Below are 19875 nucleotides of genomic sequence, written 5' to 3'. Positions count from 1 at the left end.
GGTCCCTCCTGACCCTAGCTACTATGAAACTACTATGAAACTATAATGCACTTTAACTAATTGCATTTGCAGGTATCAAATTGAGGTGTGATTAGCTTAATTTTGCCATTTTTAATGCGCATCAATGGTGTGTATGTGGACATCCACCCCTAATGTATATTACATTAGACTAATGCATATTAATGTGTCTCATGTAGACATGCCCTTAGTGTAGAAAATTGGAGTGTTGATCATGAACAACAGCAACAAGCTATGGATCTAAATTGTAAACTTTTTCAGGACTGGGATGTCTTCTATATTGTGCTTCCATAGTACCTTAGCACTACAATTCATGTGGTCCTTTGCAGCTACTGTAATAACATAATGCATAATGTGTCATGCATGTCAAAGCTTACATATATCTTGAACTTGTATGGCTAAAGTTTGTGGTAAAATGTTCTTATCTTTGGAAGGTTTTGGAGGGTTGTTACTTGAATGTGGCTTATTTATAGGAATGTAATAGGTCTTTCACAATTATATGGTAAATTTGTACATGACTATAGCTCATTGGCATATTCTCTATATTTTGGGGGGAAAAATGCCTTGCTTGTCTTCTCAACACTTCTACCTAATCCTACAGATTAATAAATATCTTACCCCAGTGCCAGAGAGTACTAGAACTTTTTTAATTACAAAAGAGACCTCACATAATTTACATGCATAACCTCTTATAATTTATAGTATGGGCTGTCAAAGTTTTAGCTGCAGACTGAGATAGCTCTTATCTCATGTATAAACCTCAGTTCTGCGTTCTGATTGGCTAGTCTTTCAGGGAAGGCCTGTTCAGAAGATATGCACATCAGAGATACAATATTACACTGTTGATGTAGTTAATTATTCAGAGAAAGTATGTCTGTTGTAATAATGCTAAAGAAAAAGGAGCCAATAACAGGAACTTACAGAAATTGTGAAAATATCAAATGCAATAATATAAAAACTGGGAAGCTTTTAGATATGCTGCTTAATTTAGCCTTTGGAGAACAATGCATGTATTCCATATTGCACATACAGTTTGCTGAAGTCTTTGCAGCCTTAAACTTCTAGAAAGCAATGCATTTAAAAATAGCAGAATAATAAAAACACAGATTCTACATCTGAAGTGTGACCTCTATTTCTCGGGCCATTTCCTTTAGTCTTTGGTTATGCATTTAACACACTTATTACTATGTCTAGTGAATCCGTAGTGTTACTAGCTTTTGTGGAATTGCATCATAGATGTAGACACAGCTGGAATTGCAGTCCTTTGTGTATTATACTTCTAGATATTAAGCATTTTATATATATATATACATGCGCGCATGCGCGCGCGCGCGCACACACACACACACACGACAACTAAGAAAACATTTTGGAGTTCCTGTGTGACGGTAGCTACAAAGAGTCAACCTGGGTGGACTTTGAAGAAAACAAGGGGTTAAACAATGAAAAGGGGTCAACCCAGCTTCCAGGAAGGAGAGTGAGAGACAGAAGAATATCTAGATGGGCTGGAAGAAGAACTGTGGAATTGATTCAGGAGGGCCTCTACATTCAGGCAGAGGTTTTGCCATGGGTGGTTCTAGGATTTTTGGGGTGCATCTACACGAGATGTTTACTGTGCGGTAGTTAATAACACTGCATGGTAGCATTCCAGTAAAAAACTATGCTAATAAGCTACTTCTCAGTGTTGTTTAGCTACTGCACAGTCAACATCACAAAAAACCCACATGTCAGCACTACTGCGTGGTAACTGTAGTTACTGCACATTTAGTTAATACTTCATTAAGCAAGTATTAAACTAAATGTGCAGTTACTACAGCACATTAATGAATGTGTAGGAGCACACTCAGAGAAGGAGTGCAGATGGTATGGAGTATCATCACATATAATGCAATGCGTATTTTTCTCTAGTTGAGGAGAAACTAGAAGTTTTACTAATGCTAGGGGCGTACGGCTATATTATTCAGGGTAAGAACCTAGCAGAAATAAATATGAAATGTGCATTAATTTTCTGTACCATATATTATGATAAAACGTAACAAACTAGGCAAGTAATAATCAAATGTTTTTTCTTCGGTCTTGTAGTAATTATAACTTAAAAGTACAGTTTTTTTGATTCATAAAATAATTTAGCCTTCTTGAGTATCTTGACAGTGATGGTTTACTGAGAGTTATTTTCATACCTGATTTAATATTTTTAGCTAGGCTGTGAAACAAGAACTACATTATTGGAGCACCTAACAGGCAGCAAAATCATAGAAGGGATAGCTTGATTAATGGAACATCAACAGCACTAAAATGGAGAGAGGGTCATAAATGCCTGTGGAATGAAGAATTTAGAAGCGTTCAGGTGGATTATAATGAAGCATGAAGTCAGGTGACTGCTGCTTGAATAAAATTGCTGCAGTTGCTGCCAGACTGATGGGTTTAAACTTTAGGTGGACCAGGAATCAAAGTGGGGTGTGATGACACTACTGCATTTCTCCTAGGTCTACCCCGACTGTCACCTGAGGGCAGGGTTTGGGGCTTATTATATAGATGGGTTGTGGGTTAGTGCATGTAATAAACTCAAGCCTATGCTCAACTGACAGCATAGTAAAAACAAAGTAGGAGAACAGCTTTTGCATTCTAACACTCCATTGTTCAGTAATGTGCTTATGAGCTCTGGCTGAGTATGTAACTCATCTTTTTGCAGATACAGTGTATGGTCCAGCAGCCTAACCTCTGCTTTAGAAACTTGTGACATTTTTTCAGTACTTCTAAATGATACTTAACAGCAACCTCAGCTTTTATTCTACAAGGAATAACTTATAAAATATTTATAATTATATAGTTATTTTAGAGCATACTTACTTTAGATGAAATAGATTCAGGAGGACTAAACATCAATTTTAGATGTTAATACTATACCTTGTGTAATAGAATTTTTCCCATTAGATGGCAATGGATATTCAGTTGAATATTCAGTCCAGAAAATGATTATGCCATATAGACCAGAGACATATCACTGTGACAAAGAAAAAGCTATTCACTTTAACAGCTACTATTTCTAATAGGAATCTTGGATGTAAGAAATGTGAAGTTTTCCTTCCAGTCTATTTAGTACTCGTAATGTTTCAGTTGTATGAATATGTCCAATTTTAGGTACCTCCCTTCAGGAAAGATGTGTGCCAGTTAGATGCACTCTGGAGGACAGCAACAAAAATGACAAGGTCTAGAAAATATGACTTAAGGAGAAACTGATAATTGGGCTTGTTTCTTTAAAAAAAAGAGATGACTGGAGGAAGATGTAAGCCTATTAATGTACAAAAGATTCATATCTTGATAAAGGTGGTGTAAAGGAATGTAAAGTCATGTCTATGTCCTATCATGGGGATAGGACAAAAAGTAATGGGCTTAAATTGGAGTAAGGAAGATTTAGGTTGGACATTCACAAAACCTTTCTAACTACAGCTATTCCTCGACTTAGAATATTTCAAGTTACAATGCTTCGCACTTACAATGTTTATAAATTGGCACCCTTTTTCAACTTTCTGATGTCAGTATCAATTTTACAATGCTTGATTTGACACCATGCTACACCAGCAAACAAGTTCACTGTGTCGCCAATCTCCTTGGAGACCATCTGTCCAAACTTCCTTGCACACTTTCTTTAAGAAAGCAGACAAGACTCCAAAAAACCCCTGCAGCCAGGACTCCTGAGAAGGCTCCAGCCAAGAACCCTTCTAAAAGTTCAACCAAGAGCCCTTCAAAACATCCAGCAAAGTCACCTTAAAGAAGTCCTTCCAAATCAATATGATTACTATTTACAATATAAATACATTAATGTAGCTATATTATTCATCTCAAATTGATATGAATACAACATTCTGGTTTATTTTTGGTGAAAATAGGTTATTGGGCCTTGGTTCAGGAACCAATCCCCCATCTATAACATTTTTCCTATGGGAAAATCAGTTCCAAGTTACAACGTTTTGAGTTAAGACGTGATTTTCAGGAACCAATTGTGTCATAAGTCTGAGGACTGCCTGTATTAGGATAGTTAAACAGTTTTTTTAAAGAGGCTGTATCAGTGAATGATTTTTAGAACATGTTATAGAGGCATCTGTTACGAATGGCTTGGGTATAGTTGATCCTGCTTTGGAGTAGGGGACAGGACAGATGACCATTCTAGCCATACCTTCTTTTTGGTTTCTATGATCCACTTACAGTGATGCTAATTTGATAAACTGCACTCTCTAAGGTGAATGTAGCACCCACGCCTGTGGTATTTTATTAACCTTGTAATGTTTAATCAGTTAATCAGTCAACAGAAAGCTGTTTTCCAGGGTTATTGTAACATCATTACCAGTGGTGACGCATATGGGGTGCACAGGAGTGCATGTGCACCCCCTGAGAGTGCCGGTGCACCCCTTGACTTCCCTGCTTAGGCAACAGGGAGGGAGGACAAGAGAGAACTGGTGCCCTCCTTGACAGTGTTGGCCAGGGAGTAGGGGCATCAGGAGAAGTGATCCCCACAATCCCCCTGTGGCTGATTTGAACCGGCCTGGAAGCTCCTCCCTCCTGGTTGGCGCGATCTGCTGTGGGGAACCCTCCCCCTGGTCATTGGCTGGCTGCTGGGGGGGCTAGTGCCCTCCTTACTCAGGAGGCTTCAGTCACCCATGATGATTACTTAAATAAGTAGATGTGTGAGGCATGGACTATAGCTTTTGTTCTGTGTCTGTAAAACATCTAGCAAAATGGCATCCTCTTCCATGACTAGGACTCATAGATGCTATTGTAATGCACATTTTTAACAATATAAATAAATAATAATGACACTGTAGTGACAGTGTTTTATCAATGCAGACAGATATTTCTGCTTTTGTATCTAAGTGGTCTTTGCAACTACTAGAATTCATTTTATTCTTCATATGAAATTCTCTTGATGCTTATATTGTGATCACATTAATAGGCATCCCTAGATGTTTACATTATGTTCATTGCCTTGGTATCAGAGTGCTTTAATAAGAGTAGTGGTCACAGTGAGAGGTGAATATACTCATTAGTGTCTAATGTACCTCTCAAGGTTATACATAGGGTATAGAAGTTTAATGAGAACTTAATGAGACTTCTAGTACTCCTGATTAAGTGTATCTATCATTTTGAGGATATGTATAAAACTGCTTAATGTTGTAACGTTAGGGGCAAATGAAGGCCCAATATGTCATCCTCTTATGTCATTAATCATATTCATAAGGGGCATTCTGATGACAATATTTTGACCCATAACTACTAAACTACTGCTACTAGTAAGCAGCTGAATTTGATAGTAATTAATCACATTAACTATGATGGCTGGGTTTTTTTTTTATTTGTCATACAGTGTATGGTTTCTAGATTCAGCCAACTGCAACAAAAGTAAGAAGCCAATACTTTATTGTATACTTATAAATCATCATACCTGTATAGTTTCTACAGTGGGAAGGACAGTGCCATGTAGGCCCTGGGTAAGGGAGAAATGTGCATTTGTCCTGGCTCAGTGAGATCAGGCAGAAGGTTTCCAACTCTCTAGGGACCACCAAGTGCTATAGATGGTGTGGTTCCTCCCTCTCTGCCAAACAGTCCAGTTTCAGTGGCTGGTGCAAAGTAGAGATAGGCAAAACTGTCCCTCCTGGCTCTTCTGCTATGCTATGAATCCCTGCAATAAAGTCTGTAGTCCAGTGCAAACAGTTCTCCCTGGCTTCTTCCACACTGTGCATACTCATAAAGTCTAAGCAGAATTTGGCTAGATATTTTTGTTGTAGGACAATTTCCTCCCTCAGAACACTGGACTTCAACAAAGTCAGGGAACTGCCCAGCAGGATCATCTGAGAGGAAAGTCTGAGGGGAAAAGGAGACCAGGAGCTCTGTCTCTACTTTAAGGAGGCCCTTTTAAAGGTGTAGGAGCAAGCTATCCTGAAGTGATTGGAGACTGGGAAATGCAACGGGAGACCAACCTGGCTAGAAAGCAATCTCTTCCATGAGTTGAAACTCAAAAAGGAATCCTATAAAAAGTGGAAACTTGGTCATTGTGCTAGAGAAGTGTGTAAGTGCAAGACAAGGGCATACAGGGGGGAATTTAGGAAGGCTAAGGCATTATTTGTGTGCAGCTGGCAAAAGACATAAGCAGTGATCCTGGTTTTCTCTGATTTAAAATCCCTAATTTTGGGGTAAAATAAAAAAAAAAGTAACCCCAAATCCATATTTTTCCATAATTTCAATGAAACATCATTAATATATAGATGTGGATTTGGGGTTGCTTTTTTTTACCTAAAAATTGGGGATTTTTCTTTTAAATCAGAGAGAACCAGGATCCCTGATCATCATGCTAAATGAGTAGCCATCAATGGTTCAATGTCTAGTTGCGACAAGGAATTAAGTCAGTTTTCCCAATATGTCAGTTTTCCCAGGGGGTTATTCTGGGTCCCAGGTATTGTTTAATATTTTCATAAATGATTTAGATCATGGGATCAAGTGCGCACTTAACAAATTTGCAGATGACATGAAATTGTGTGGCATGGCAAATACTTGGGGAAGTAGGGCTAGGATCCAAAATGACCTGGATAGGCTGGAGAAATGATCCACAATCAATCATATAAGATTCAACAAGGACAAGTGCAAAGTCCTGCACTTGGGAAAGAATAATTACATGCACAAATACAGACTGGGGAATGAACAGCTAGGCTGCAGTACTGCAGAAAAGGTCCTCGGGGTTACAGCAGACCACAAGCTGAATTTGTGCTAAATGTGCTCTTTGGTTAACTCCATTCCCCTTCAGTGGCTGAATGTAGTTATATTTTAAAGCAGTGAAAGAAAATATGTAGCATGTTGTTGCTTAAGAGTTCAGTGTTACCCATATTTATAGCCCGATGAGGATATAACGTATTTTAGTTTTTATCTCTTTCTATTTATCAGTTTTGATACTGCTGGATACATAGAAAACTCTTGAATTAATAAACAGTTTCCACTGGTGACATTTTCCAGTAAATCACTGTCTATTACTTATGTACAAACATGATCCTTGATTTGTTGCCTGTTTGTAATGAGAATTAAATGTAGTTGATAGCTTAATCTGTAAAAATGATTAGAAGAGACCTTTTCAATAACTTTATATTTCAGGGAAGTCTTTTGTATTACCACAAATATTGTTATAAGATACTATACTACTAAATTTTGGCACATTACAAAGCAGTTGCTATAATTTGTGAGTGCTTTTATTACAGCTGTATCTTAATGACATCAGTTTTATGTAAATAATCTATCTGCTTTATGCCATCGCACAATAGATGAAACACCAAAAACACACTTCAACATGCTATAAACTAAAGCAATAGAGATGAATATGGTGATTAAAGTTCATAATTTAGAGATTCTCCCTAACTCAGAAGACTGAGGAAGTTGGCTAATGGGAGATGCTCCCTCAATTATGGAGCGTTTAAGTAGAGGCAAAAGGACTTCATAGGCTTGGTTACAATAAGAGTTGTTTAGTTCTTGCAGCGGTGTACCATGGATCTCCGGTGCCCAGGGGCCAATGCCCGCATTCTAGTCGCCCCATCCAGGAATGAACTGAGCAGGGTGCAGAGCCCCCTCTCCTGTCCCATGGCACTTCCACAGGGACATTGACATTGTAGTATGCTGAAGGAGGGGTGGCAGCTGGAATTACCAGCTCTAACAGGTAAAGAACCATAGAACCTATCGGGTGGAAGGGTGGGACACACACCAAATGCAGGAGGTGCTATAGCCTCTCAGCCCAGCTGGTAGCCCCCCAACCCAGGCCAGTGCCCAGAGGCCATGGCCCCTTCCACCTCCCCCGTTGGTATGCCACTGAGGTATTGTCAATCTTGCTTGACTCTCTTTATTGAGCCTGATGAACACTATATGGTGTCAGCAGTTGGATACAAACTAGGGCTGTGCAAATTTTCACTGGGTGTTTCATTTCGAAGCTGTTTTGATGCATTTTGAGTTCAAAACAGCAAAATCAAAATGAAACAAAAGGCTCCTAAACAGCTTCAAAATGAAACAAGTGCACTTGAAACATTTTGAAACATTTTGAGTTTTAAAGCCAGGCTTACTTGGCTTTAGCACTGGTCTCATGCGGCAGTGGCAGCAGCAGAGGCAGCCTCCTCTTATCTGGCATGCAGATCCAGAGGGCTGCACCCCTGGGAGGGCTGCGGAGCTGTGCTGGACTCCTCCCAGGTGTGCGGGCCCCTGGATTTGCATGCTAGGAAGCTGCTGCTGCCACCTGGGACAGGCACTGGGTATGGGCTGCACCTAATGCTAGGGAAGATAGCAGCTGCTGCTGCTGCTAGCCCCAAGTGGCAGCAGCAGCTTCTTGTCATCATCTGGCACACAGATCTGAGGGCCTGCACCCCTGAAAGGAGTCTAGCACAGCTCTGCAGCCCTACTGGAGGTGTGGGCCCCCAAATTTGCACATGGGATGAGAGGAGGCTGCTGCTGCAGGCAAGTGTCATGAGTTTTGCTTTGAACAGTTTGAGGTACAGTTTCCCAGAAACCTCTGCACCTATCTCTTTGAAACTTGGTGGACTTTGTGGCCCTCACAATGAGCTACCATCTCTGTAATTTGCATCTGAATCGGGCAGGAAATGACAATAGTTTTGGCATTTTTGTGATCCCCCATTACAGCCCATGAACGAACCGTCAAAACAGCGAAAGTTTTGACAAAATGAAACAGAACAGTGCTTTGAAATGAAATGAAATGATGAAATGAAACCCTGTCCCTTCAAAATGGTGAAACATAAGTCAAAACAAAATGGTGCTGTTTTGAACAGCCCTGATACAAATCTATGGCTCAATACACAGACCAGATGATTTTCTGAAAGTATTATTGGCTTATCTCTTATGCCTGATGAAGAGTACCTGTTCCCAAAAGCTTGCAAATAAAAAAAAAATTTTTTTTTTGTGTGAAAAATTCTAGTTGGTCTAATAAAAGATATCAGCTCTGCCATGAGTCTTGATTACTTATTGGCTTACTGAAGTTCACCCCTGGCAAATTTCTGGTCACCGGCACAGCTATTAATACATTGACATATGTTCTAGCTTACTAATATGTGACTGTTTATTAAAATTTCAGGATAATGACACTGTAAAAGGAAGAGAGGAAACTTAGATACAAGATCCTGGGAACTTCTGGTACTAAAATCTGGTGATAGGATGAATCTCAGTAATCATGGGATCGGGGGCACTATCAAAGCTTTAGTGCTCTTATGTGGTCTGAACAGACCACAGGGATATGCTGAGACACAGTCATTGGGATCTATAAGTGCTTCCAAGAAGAAGTGGGCATGGATTGGTCCTAACCAACTGTTCCTACCTAAGTACAGAAAACAGAAGTGTAGTGATAGAAGTTCTAATTTAGAGAGGGTCCCTAAGAGGAGATGAAGGGAGACTAGAATTGAGAGCTAGCCCCCCAGTTACAGATCATTTAGTTAGAGCTGGAAAAAGGGTTTGCAGAGGTTGCCTATTGCCCCATAATAAAGTTCATTGTTGTTTAGTGAGTCTCTGCTTTACTGTCTCTATTGATAAATAGGCAAATCTAAAAGGAGGGTGGTAGGAGATGACATTGTGTGCATGAAATAGGAATGATGCAGCAAAATTTTAATGGTGTTCTGGGACTCTGTGGACCTGTGTTTGGTTTTAGCTGAAACAGAGAATCCCTGGGTAGCTTTAGGTAAATCAATTACTCTCTCTCAGCATCCAAGTGTTTCACTTTTCTAAACTGATATAATAATGCTTCCATATTGTAGAGAAATATGAAATGGCAGAATCACAGAAATGGCAGCCAAATAAATACTTTGATAGAGCAGTGGTGTGTATATGTACATGATATTTTTGTTTTTCCCCAGTTTTGGTGCAGCATTCTTAATGCATACTTAACTGATTATCATTATATCTTTTCTTTCTGAAAGTAACTGAAAAGAACAGGAGCAACTACAACCTCATTTTGATCTGTGGGAATCATCTTTAGGTAAGGTTTACAAAGCAGCTTGTTATGATGTTTTCTTCCACCTCCCTTGGTGTCTTTATGTCCTCACTCCATTCCTAGCACCATCTGCTACTTCTTATGTGACTCATCCCTGAAACCTAAGCTGAAATCCCTTCACATCAGTACAACAAGCATACACAAAAGAAACAACTTTTTTCTATAGCAGTGGAAGCACTTCAATTACAAAAGCATCACTGAAAAAGCACTTCCCAGTGACAGCCAAAAAATCTTAAATAGTCATGGTGACCTGAAAGAACTTAGAAAAGAACGGAGCTTACACTAATATTAGCTCTGCTTTTTCACCAGTAGATACAACATCATTTTATTGAGGCTAATCCACAAAATAATCCATATCTACAAAATGCATGGAATGTTACTTCAAAGTTACTACCCATGGAACTTCCACAAACAACTTAGGCCTAGGTCCACCCATCTTCTTCCTGTCTGCCTTGCTCCAGGAAAAAGAAAAAAACAAGACAGTAAAGTGCAATCACCATCCATAATTCAAATCCTCACCTCCTTTCAGCCCATCTGCCATTCTATCTTCTTTCTCCTTTTAAATACAGTTAACTTCCTATTCTGTTCTATATGGAAAAGTACAGAGGTTCAAAAAGCCTGAGGCAAAACTGACAAAAATCTTCTAAGCTGCATAGATTGAACTGAAAAGAAACTGAACTGACATTCAGTGTTTGGGTGGCCAAGACAGGCAGAAGACTGTACTGGTCTCAGCCAGGTGCCTGGGAGCACTCATGTGTACCATCTCTCGTGGGCACACTACCCAGGGCTGCTGAACCCAGTGCATCAGCAATCCAGGCCAGATTGGTTGCTGGACACATGCCCCCATCTGCTGTTAGTCTCAGGGGATAGCAACATTAAAAAAGTTGGAGCCTGAATTGATTCAATCTTTGCAGGTTAGTCTAACTTGGCTAGGCTAAATCAGTTTTGTAACCAGTCATCCCAGAAATGCAGACATATGCCTGCAGTGGCTCAGACTAGAAGCCAGGGGGTGCTAAAGCAGCCCTCCTTCCTTCCGCAGTATGGAGCTGAGGTGGGTGTAGCCAGGCCCTGGCAGGAGCTCTGAGAAGTCCAGCAGGGAACTGATAACAGTGTTTATCACCCAGTTAAGAAAGCAACAGAGGGACATTACCAGATATTTGTTGATTCTGCTTATTGATTCTACCTGTTGGTTAAGCTCAGGCCATAGCCAACATGTGGTCTGCTAGCTAATACATAGACACCTCCTCAGGAAGGCAGAGGGGAGGGGGGAATTCATGGTTAGCAGTGAGTGGTGAGGGAGAGAGCAGGGAATTGCAACCAGGGAGCGGGGAGGGGGGGAAGATCTGCTGTGGAGGAGAGAGCCCTGCTGAGCCCAGAGAACATGCTGGGGTGCTGGGGGTGTCCAGTTTATCTTAAAACAGCAAGGGGTCTGGGACAGACATTATTTAAAGCAGTTTGAGCCAAATCAGTTAAGTCTGATACTACATTCAACCAGGTTTATCTCAAACAGCTTTCAGCCATTCTCAGACTGGTTTATGTGCACTGAACATCTGTTCTGTTACAGGTTTAAACCAGTTTATGATCACTTAAACTGGTTGATGTGTAATGTCTGTCCCTAGCCAGGAAGAGGAGAGCCAGCTGGCTATCTTTCCCCAGGCCCCACCTCTGGGGGCGGGGCGGGGATCATACTCCCTGGCTTGGTACTAGACCCTACAGCTGGGGTCTGTCAGGTGTTGGGGAGAAAGGCCCCACTCGGGGGTGGGGGGTTTTCCCCCCTCTGCAGCCCAGATCTGGGCTGGGGCAGCTTCAGTTCCAGCCCTTCCCCAATCAGATGGCATAGGAGGGGTTGGGGCTGGGGCGATCCTAGTCTGGCTCAGGACTGTAGTGGGAGAAAAGCCCTTTGGTGAGGGTTTCCCCCCTGCCAGGCAGATGCCAGAAGGGGGAGCCAGTGCCAGGCAGGGTGCTTCAGCTGATCCCTGACTGGCTCCCTATGCTGCAGGAGGGAAGGGCAAAAATCCCCCACCATCAGGACTTTCCCTCCACTTGTGCTCTACAGAGGAGGGTTGGTGGGGGTGGGGCTGGGGACTCATTCCCCTGCCCTCCGGTCCCACCAGGCTGACAGGCACAGGCAGGAAGTGGGTTAGGAAGCAGAGGCTTTAGTTCCTCAGCTTTGTGATGGTTAGGGGCAGGAACAGCCCAACTCTGCTGGAGTAGATAGCACAGCCAAGGGCTTTCTGGGATGCTGGGTGGACTAAGAATTAACTTGAGCTGGGAGGGTATTTGGGACAGAAGTTCCATAAACCAGTTTAACCTAAATCAGTTAAGTCTGATACTACTTCCAACCTGGTTTATCTTAAGCCGGGTTTGGCAATTTTGGAAGTGGTTTATATGTACTGAACTTCTATTTTGTTTATAGGTTTAAACCAGTTTCCAATCACTTAAACTGGCTTATTTCTAACTTCTGTCCCTAGCCTATAAGCCCAACTGTACCCAGCGATATTAGAGAAATGAGCATAGTATAAATATTGCAACCCCCTGCTTACAACCAGACAAGGGGCCAAATTCTTACAAATAACAGTTTTGAACAGCAGCCAGCACAGCAATGGAGTATGCCATGGTGGTGGCTTTGGGACTGTTTTCCATTGCATTAGTAGTAAGGCTAGAGTGTTTTTGCAGCTGTGATGGTCCAGGAAATATGCGAGAAGCTTCAGATTTTGGGGTGATATCTTATATTGGACCACTTGTTTAATTTAGTTAGAATAGATGTTAGACAAACTTTTGGGCACAGGGTCCCCTTCTTTACATGTCAGAGAAGCAGGTACATCCTAAGTCAAATATCAGATATAATATTACTTTGTGTTTAACTTCATATAGAAATAACAAAAGTAATGTGAACAAGGCTTGGTAGCTTACAGGCTGTGGGGTAGATTTGGCCCATGAAGTGGGTTGGATCCAGCCCATGTACGCACAGGAGATCAACAGCACTGAGCTTGCTCTTGTGCATCTGCCTTCTCAATCCTGTGCTGTGCCAGTGATCCCTCCTGCAGCCCTCCCTGCACTCTCTCCACTGCTTGCACCCCAGGAAAGGAACTGAGTGAAACTGTCCCTGTTGGTATTAAGGATGGGAGTGGGAGGTATGTATGGCAGAGGTGACAGCAGGTGGTTTAGCTGCTACGGAGAGCCTCAGCAGCAATGGGGATAAAAAGCCTGTGGCAGTGGCCAGGTCACAAGTAGCTCTAAAAGGTTGTTGATCCCTGACTTAAAGGAATGGAGGACTTCTTTAAGTTAGAAGCCAAGAACTATGATCAGAAGTAGTTTCAGACCAAGAGAAGTGCAATTGATTAAATAACCTAATTGTGGAGAAGAGCAGGACCATTCAAAAGGAAAAGGTATTTAGTACTTGCATAAAGAGGATAATAGTGACATAAATGAAATTATAGTAAGCCTTGGAATCATTTTCCATGTTTGGCTCATGGTGTTGAGTGTCCAGTAACATCTAGCCCCCAACTTCTGAAAGTGCTTTCTAGCTTTCCTTTGAGTACAGGTGCTGTGAGGTCAGAAATGGAGTGAAAAGTGTTTTCTTACAGGTGATTGGGTACTTCTGTCAGCTTCCCTATCAGCCTTTTGCTTTTATGGGAGCTGCAGTTTAGATTCTTTCTATTGTTTGGCCTCCCAAGGAGATCACCTCATGCCATAATTTTTAGTTAACTTAGGTGAGCTGACTCTAGGTAGATGATGGGGGCCAGATGCAGAAGACAAACTGGGTGAATCTACATGTCTTGCTATGGTGATGTTGTTACTGTGCCATGATTTAGTATGTCTTTTTGGAGTAACAGCCTGTACTGCACCGTACATGTGTGTGGTTATTTTTTGCAGCTATTTTGCCATAGTGGTGTGCTATATCAGGGGAGTGCATTGCTATGGCAAAGTAGCTGCTGGTCATGTGTAGATGCCTGCAGATGGTATGCCACTGTAGTGCATTGCTACGGCAACATATCATCACATTTAGATGCACTCACTGGGACATAAAGTGCATGTCTATATGGGACTTTGCTGCAGTGGTGCACTCCCCTGCTGTAGCATGCCACTATGGTGAAGTAGCTGCTAAAAATAACCGTGCACAAAAGCACGGTGTAATAGTGCTGCCATAGGGCAACATATATACGTGCCCAAAGTTCCCCAGAACCCAAATCCCATGAGGTTATGTTACTAGGGGAATAATTCAGTTTCACATTGAACTTATTTGCAGAAATAAGTATGTCAAGTCTGGAGCCTGTCAGTGTTTTGTTTTGATTTTAAAATGTCAAAATACTGTTTCAACACTTCTGTAACTGCTAAAATATATTGATGTTTAACTTTTTGCCCTAATTTGGGAGGAAGACAAATAGTGTTCTGAATTTTGCTTAGCCTAGTATATTATGGTCCTAGAGAACTGACATGCTTCCTTATCCCTGGGCATGCCACAGTACTGCAGCTTCAGCTTCTGATTTGCATGCGCTGCCACATTTGTCCAGTGCCACCTGGACACTCGTTGATGCAGGTAATTAAGTTGTGGGGTTTTTTTAAAATTTTATTTTCTTTCAGTTTACCAGGTATTTCCATGTCTTCACTCCTAGCACCATCTGCTCCTCCTTACACTGTGTTGATTGAATGACAGTCTAGAACAAGGAACAGTAGTCCAGGAATACACTCACAAAATATCTATTGGTGTGTTTCTCAAATGTTGGTTTTCTATGTCTCTGAGGTACACCGTATGTCAAGGCAGACTTTTTACATACTGAAATATCTGAATATTTAAAAATAACAGTAACAACAACAACAACAACAACAACAGCAGTGGGAATAATAACATTATCATTAATAATACTAATAACAGTGTTAAGAATAAGAATGAAGTATTACCCTGAAAAACCACAATAAATCTTGAGTTCTTTCTGTTTCCTTTTTGGGTTTTTGACCCTTTTAGGTCTCATAATTTTCCATCTTTTCCCCAGAGTTATAAGTTTTATTTATTATTTATAAGGGGTCTGCCTTGGGCCTGACACCATTTAAAATCTTTATTAATGACTTGGAGGAAAGACCCTTCATCACCAAAAAGTCATAGACCAATCTTCTTCCTCAGCATCACCTACAAACTATGAATGGCTTATCCTGCAACCAGGTATTCACGTTGTGGCTGTATTGGTCTAGAAGCAAAAGGAATCAAAACTCATGGCAGAGATGATATCTTTTATTAGATCAACTAGATATTTGCAAAAAATGTCTTTATTTGCAAGCTTTCAGGCACAGGCACCCTTACTCAGGCATAGGAGATTGCAAAGATTGTAAGAGTTTTCCTAGGTAGGAAAATTCATATTTCACAGGAGAGCTGCAGGTGTGGTAAAGTCTTCTGTTTGGAACAGTTCATTTTGTGCAGATTAGGCTGAGAGAAAAATTGGAATAGTCTTTTTATCTCAAAGTTGTCTGGTGGTAAGCAGGTTGTAGAATCGTATTTCCTTCCGGTTATGATGTTTCATTTTTCACAGAAGAGTGGAAAGATGGAATGTTCTTCTGGGCAGGAATCTCTTTTGTGGAGAGGTATCTCAGAGCACAGAGACTATAGTCCAGGCTTACTTTTGCTGTTGTATCTGCTGAAGTCTTTTGCGTTTTTTGCCCCAAGGCTGCAAGACACAGGCCCTACATTCAGTGCCGTAGCAAGGTGGAGGTGACTGCCCCGGGGGCCAAAGCGAAAGGGCGCCAACAGGTGCTGCCCAGCCAGGGTGGAGCACAGGATGGAGCCATGATTGGCTTGTTTCGGGGGGCATGGGGACAGGGGAAAGGCAGCTCCTATTGCTGTGTGTGCTCCTGGGCAAGCTTGGGGGGGCATGTGCCCACTGGATCTGTGTGTGGGGCGAGGGCGGGCTGCCACTGTGGGCTTTGCCCCAGGTTCCTAACTTCATTGCTATGGCATTACCTAGATTAATATTCTCCATTAAGAAAGTTCACTGGCAGGTGCCAAAAACCCCCTCCCCTTTACAAATATTTTTAAATGAAAGTTTAAGTAAAGATTTTGTCCTATTTGAATTTGTTATGAACTGAGAATTACATAAGCTCAATCATTGCATTTAAATAATAATATCTTCTCCTGGGGAAATGTTTTAACAAAATATCTTTCAAGATTTCCCAAGTCATTGTTGGTTGAAAGTTTTTTAGTGGGTTAGATTTTGGAATGACCTCCTGCCTTCCCTAAGGAATTTTGATCTGATAAAATAAGGCAAACTCCTTCCATTTTTTATTTCCTATATCTGACTTTTAATATCGTAATATGAAATCAGTACTGTAATTAGATAATTTGAAAATTTAATAATTTTCCATCTTGAATTAACTCTCACAGATCACAATGACAGTTCTAAGCCAGTACATAAAATAGAGAGAGAATGGTGTAACCTGTATGGAGTCAGCCTATAATAGCAATTTTCATTGTTCTTGTAATAGGTACTCTGAAATAATTACACATTGCCTGGGAGAATTCATCAGCATGGTGTAACAAATAATAAAGTGCATTATCATGCTAAGTGCATGAATTAAGTTAGAATCTCAAGTACAGAAGTTCAGTAATTCTTCTGGAAAACTCAATCTGCATTGGTAATTTTACCCAAATGAGGGCACGTATTGGATCTCTCATTCCAAAATAATGACATTATCTTTAATAAGAAAGTAGAAGATTGGAGAGAGAGTTGGTTGATTTCAACTGGTTTGGTGTTAATAAAGATAGATACAGGACTTTATGTACTTAAAATGAACATTTTTGCTCTCTTAAGCAATACACGTTATGCACTCTATATGGAGCATCTGACTGATAGATTGCTAGAGAGACAGAAAGTGTTAGTAAGTATTAGCTCAGCATCATGACTCCAAACTATCCCTACCAGTCTAAATGAGAAAATAATCATGGCCCTCAGTCTACTACAGATAAGTTAATAGGACCCATTTTGCCTTTTAGATGTATTAAACAGTTTTCTCTAAAGTCAGTGGATGATGTTCTGCTTTTAAACATGCTTGCACAACTCAGTTTATTTCAGTGTGGCTCCTTGGGTGTGCATGGCAGGATTTAGCCTTCAGGTTTACTTGTTTCAGTGACTTCCTTGCTATTTGCAAAGCAGGCAGAGCAACATGTCAATTAGATCTCCAATCATTACTATAGTGGAAAACTATCATAATTCTTTTAATCAATTAAGAAGCAAAAATTCACATGAAATGTAATTTGATTTTATTTTTCAATACACTTTTTACAGTAAAATATCTCCTGGTTTCTGTAATTATCTTTAAAAGAGGCATTAAATAAAGCTACCAATTTACAATATTGAACAAAGTATGGATTTGTGCGTTTATGAAATGTTTGTCTCCCTCCATATCTTATCAAAATTCAGACTGTCCCTTTGGGTTACATTATAATGTGTTTGAAACTTCCTATTGATTTTAAATAAAAACTGGTAATTGACTAGAATTTTGGAACAGAACATGCCTAGGAAAAGTGATGATTAAAGTTCTAAACATCTAATAGCACATCAAACTTTAACATTACTTAACTTTCCACTGATTTTTTTATGGTTCAAGTTTGACATGTCGCTTTATTCACCCTCAATTACTAGCTGAATCTGTATGGTTTCATTATGTCTACCCACTGGACTGAATTGGTGAGAGTCTCAGATGCTTGAGGAAAAATTTTGTTTTGCTGGCAGTATTGGACTTTGTAATACACTGGCTTCTTATATATGGGTGCTGACAGACATGACAGTGCAGTGGACTTAGGCTTGGGAAGGATGTTCATATTCAACATGGAAAGAGTATTGGGTATTCTTCTAGAAATCAGGTGCTATGTTGCTGGTAGCAAGATGTGCCCGTCTGGCTTCAAATGCCTGCCCAATATGTTCCACCAGCTCCATGACATGAGGCATGGGGAACACATTGGAAACTGCCATGGTGTTTAGCCACTGGTAATCAACGCACAGTCGTAAGGAGCTGTCGGATTTTGGCACTGGGACCAGGGGGCTACTCCACGGGCTGTGGGATGGGCATATGATGCTCTGATCAATCATTTTGCTGATTTCATCTTGTATCTTGCTGGGAAGATGATGAGGCACTGGTCACCACCTTTGCCAAACTATGGCCTTCGGGGGTGTTTGTATGAAGTGATAGACTCCTCAGGCCCATCCTGATTCTTTCTTGAATACATCATGGAATTCTTCTACTAAAACTTTCACCTTGGATTTCTGCATTTCGGATAGTTCTCCTCCTATTTGGATCTGTCCTTCTGGTTCCTCCACTGCCTTTCCCCGCGTCATGCCTTGTGGTCCCAGGTCTTCTAACTTGGCTTCCGAAAAGGCTGCCCACCCCTCAAGTCTGCGCCATTCTCAAAGGAGATTAACGTGACATTTGTTTTTCTTGGAGATGGCTGGTACGATGTACTTCATAATCTACTGGACTGACTTGACAGATCACTTCAAAAGGTCCCTGCCATTAAGTTAACAATTTGCTGGAAGATGTAGGTAATAACACCAGGCCTGAATTCCCTCTCCTTGGTGTGGGTGTCATACTGCTCCTTTTGATGGAGCTGTGCTTCCTGCTGGTTACTCCTAGCAAGATCACAAGCTAATTGAATTCACTTTTGGAACTCCTGGTAGTATGACATTGGGTCTTTTGCTCCTCCACTGCTGAGTTCCCAATCCTCACTCAGTGCTTGTAATAAGCTGTGAGTGCAGTGACCTAGAACTAGCTCAAAGGGAGAACATCTCAATGAGTCCTGTGGGGTGTCTCTCAGGATGAACAGAACTAAAGGGAGGAGTAGGTCCCACTTTCGGGGGTCCTCCTGTATGCAATGATGTAGCATTCTCTTGATTGTCCCATTTAGGCATTCCACTAACCCATTTGTTTGGGGGTCGTACACTGAAGTACGGAGATGCTTTATCTTCAGGATACGGCAAACCGTCCTCAACACTCCTGACACAAAGTTGCATCCTTGATCTGTAAGGATTTCTTGGGGAATCCCCATCCTGGCCATCCACTTGAAAAGCTCTTCTGCGATCTGTGGTGCCGTCACCATTTATAACGGTATAGCTTCAGGGTACCAGGGTCGTAATCTATTAAGGCCAATATATATTGGTGGCCTGCACTAGAGCGGGGAAGAGGCCCCATTACATCTAGGGCTATCCTTGAGAATTGTTCATCGATAATAGGTAGGGGTTGAAGAGGCACTCTTGCAAGGTGATCCTCCCTAGCTTTCTGACATTCAGGGCAAGAGGCACAGTGACGTGCAATGTCTTCCCCCAATCCTGGCCAAAAGAACCATTGCACTAGGCAGGCCATTGTTTTATCTCAACGCATATGGCCCTGGGTAGGGTTGGAAGGAGCGAGACACCAGATAGTATGGCAAAAGTGGGCAGGTACCACGAGCTGTATTTTTTTGGGCTCCCCTCCCCTTCTGGGGTGAACACAATATAGGAGCTGGTGTCTTACCTCAAACCGAGGGACATTGTTGGTCCCATTGTCGAGGTGGTGGAGAGGTTCAGAGCCCATGTCCTCATCTGTCAAAGGCCAGTGTCCTCTTCTTGTGCTCCCTGGAGCTGTTGGCTGCTGGTCACATCATGGAGGTTGAAGGTGTCCGTAACATCCGTTGACTCCTCACCATCTTCAAGTTCCCCAAGCCACCCCTCTCTATCACGTAGTCTTCTCCCCATGGCCTCGGCATCTCGGACCCTCTCAAGCGCATCTTATGTAGGGGTCCAATCACATCCTAGCAGCATGTTGCAAGCCAGGTTTGGTACTATCCCCATCAACAGCTCTCCTTGGTATTCCGTGAC

At 41.5% G+C, this 19875-nt stretch overlaps 1 protein-coding gene across 1 annotated transcript in view; it reads right to left on the bottom strand.

Moving 5' to 3' along the window:
* The window catches only part of SLC10A2 (solute carrier family 10 member 2), a 90759-nt gene extending 71199 nt beyond the window's left edge, over positions 1-19560 (bottom strand). Inside the window, exons 1-3 of the mRNA XM_090047816.1 lie at positions 19532-19560; positions 18871-19132; positions 14626-14694 (exon numbers count right to left, since the gene is read on the bottom strand). Of these exons, the coding sequence (XP_089903942.1) occupies positions 14626-14694; positions 18871-19132; positions 19532-19560 (360 nt within the window). The remainder of the gene's footprint in view (positions 1-14625; positions 14695-18870; positions 19133-19531) is intronic.
* Positions 19561-19875: the final 315 nt, after the last annotated feature.

Source organism: Crocodylus siamensis, chromosome 1 (assembly GCF_052110815.1).
Source record: "Crocodylus siamensis isolate JL-2025a chromosome 1, ASM5211081v1, whole genome shotgun sequence".
In the NCBI taxonomy this organism is placed as follows: Eukaryota; Metazoa; Chordata; order Crocodylia; family Crocodylidae; genus Crocodylus; species Crocodylus siamensis.
The sequence above is the reverse complement of the archived record's forward strand: the minus strand, read 5'-3'. Positions and strand labels throughout refer to the sequence as shown.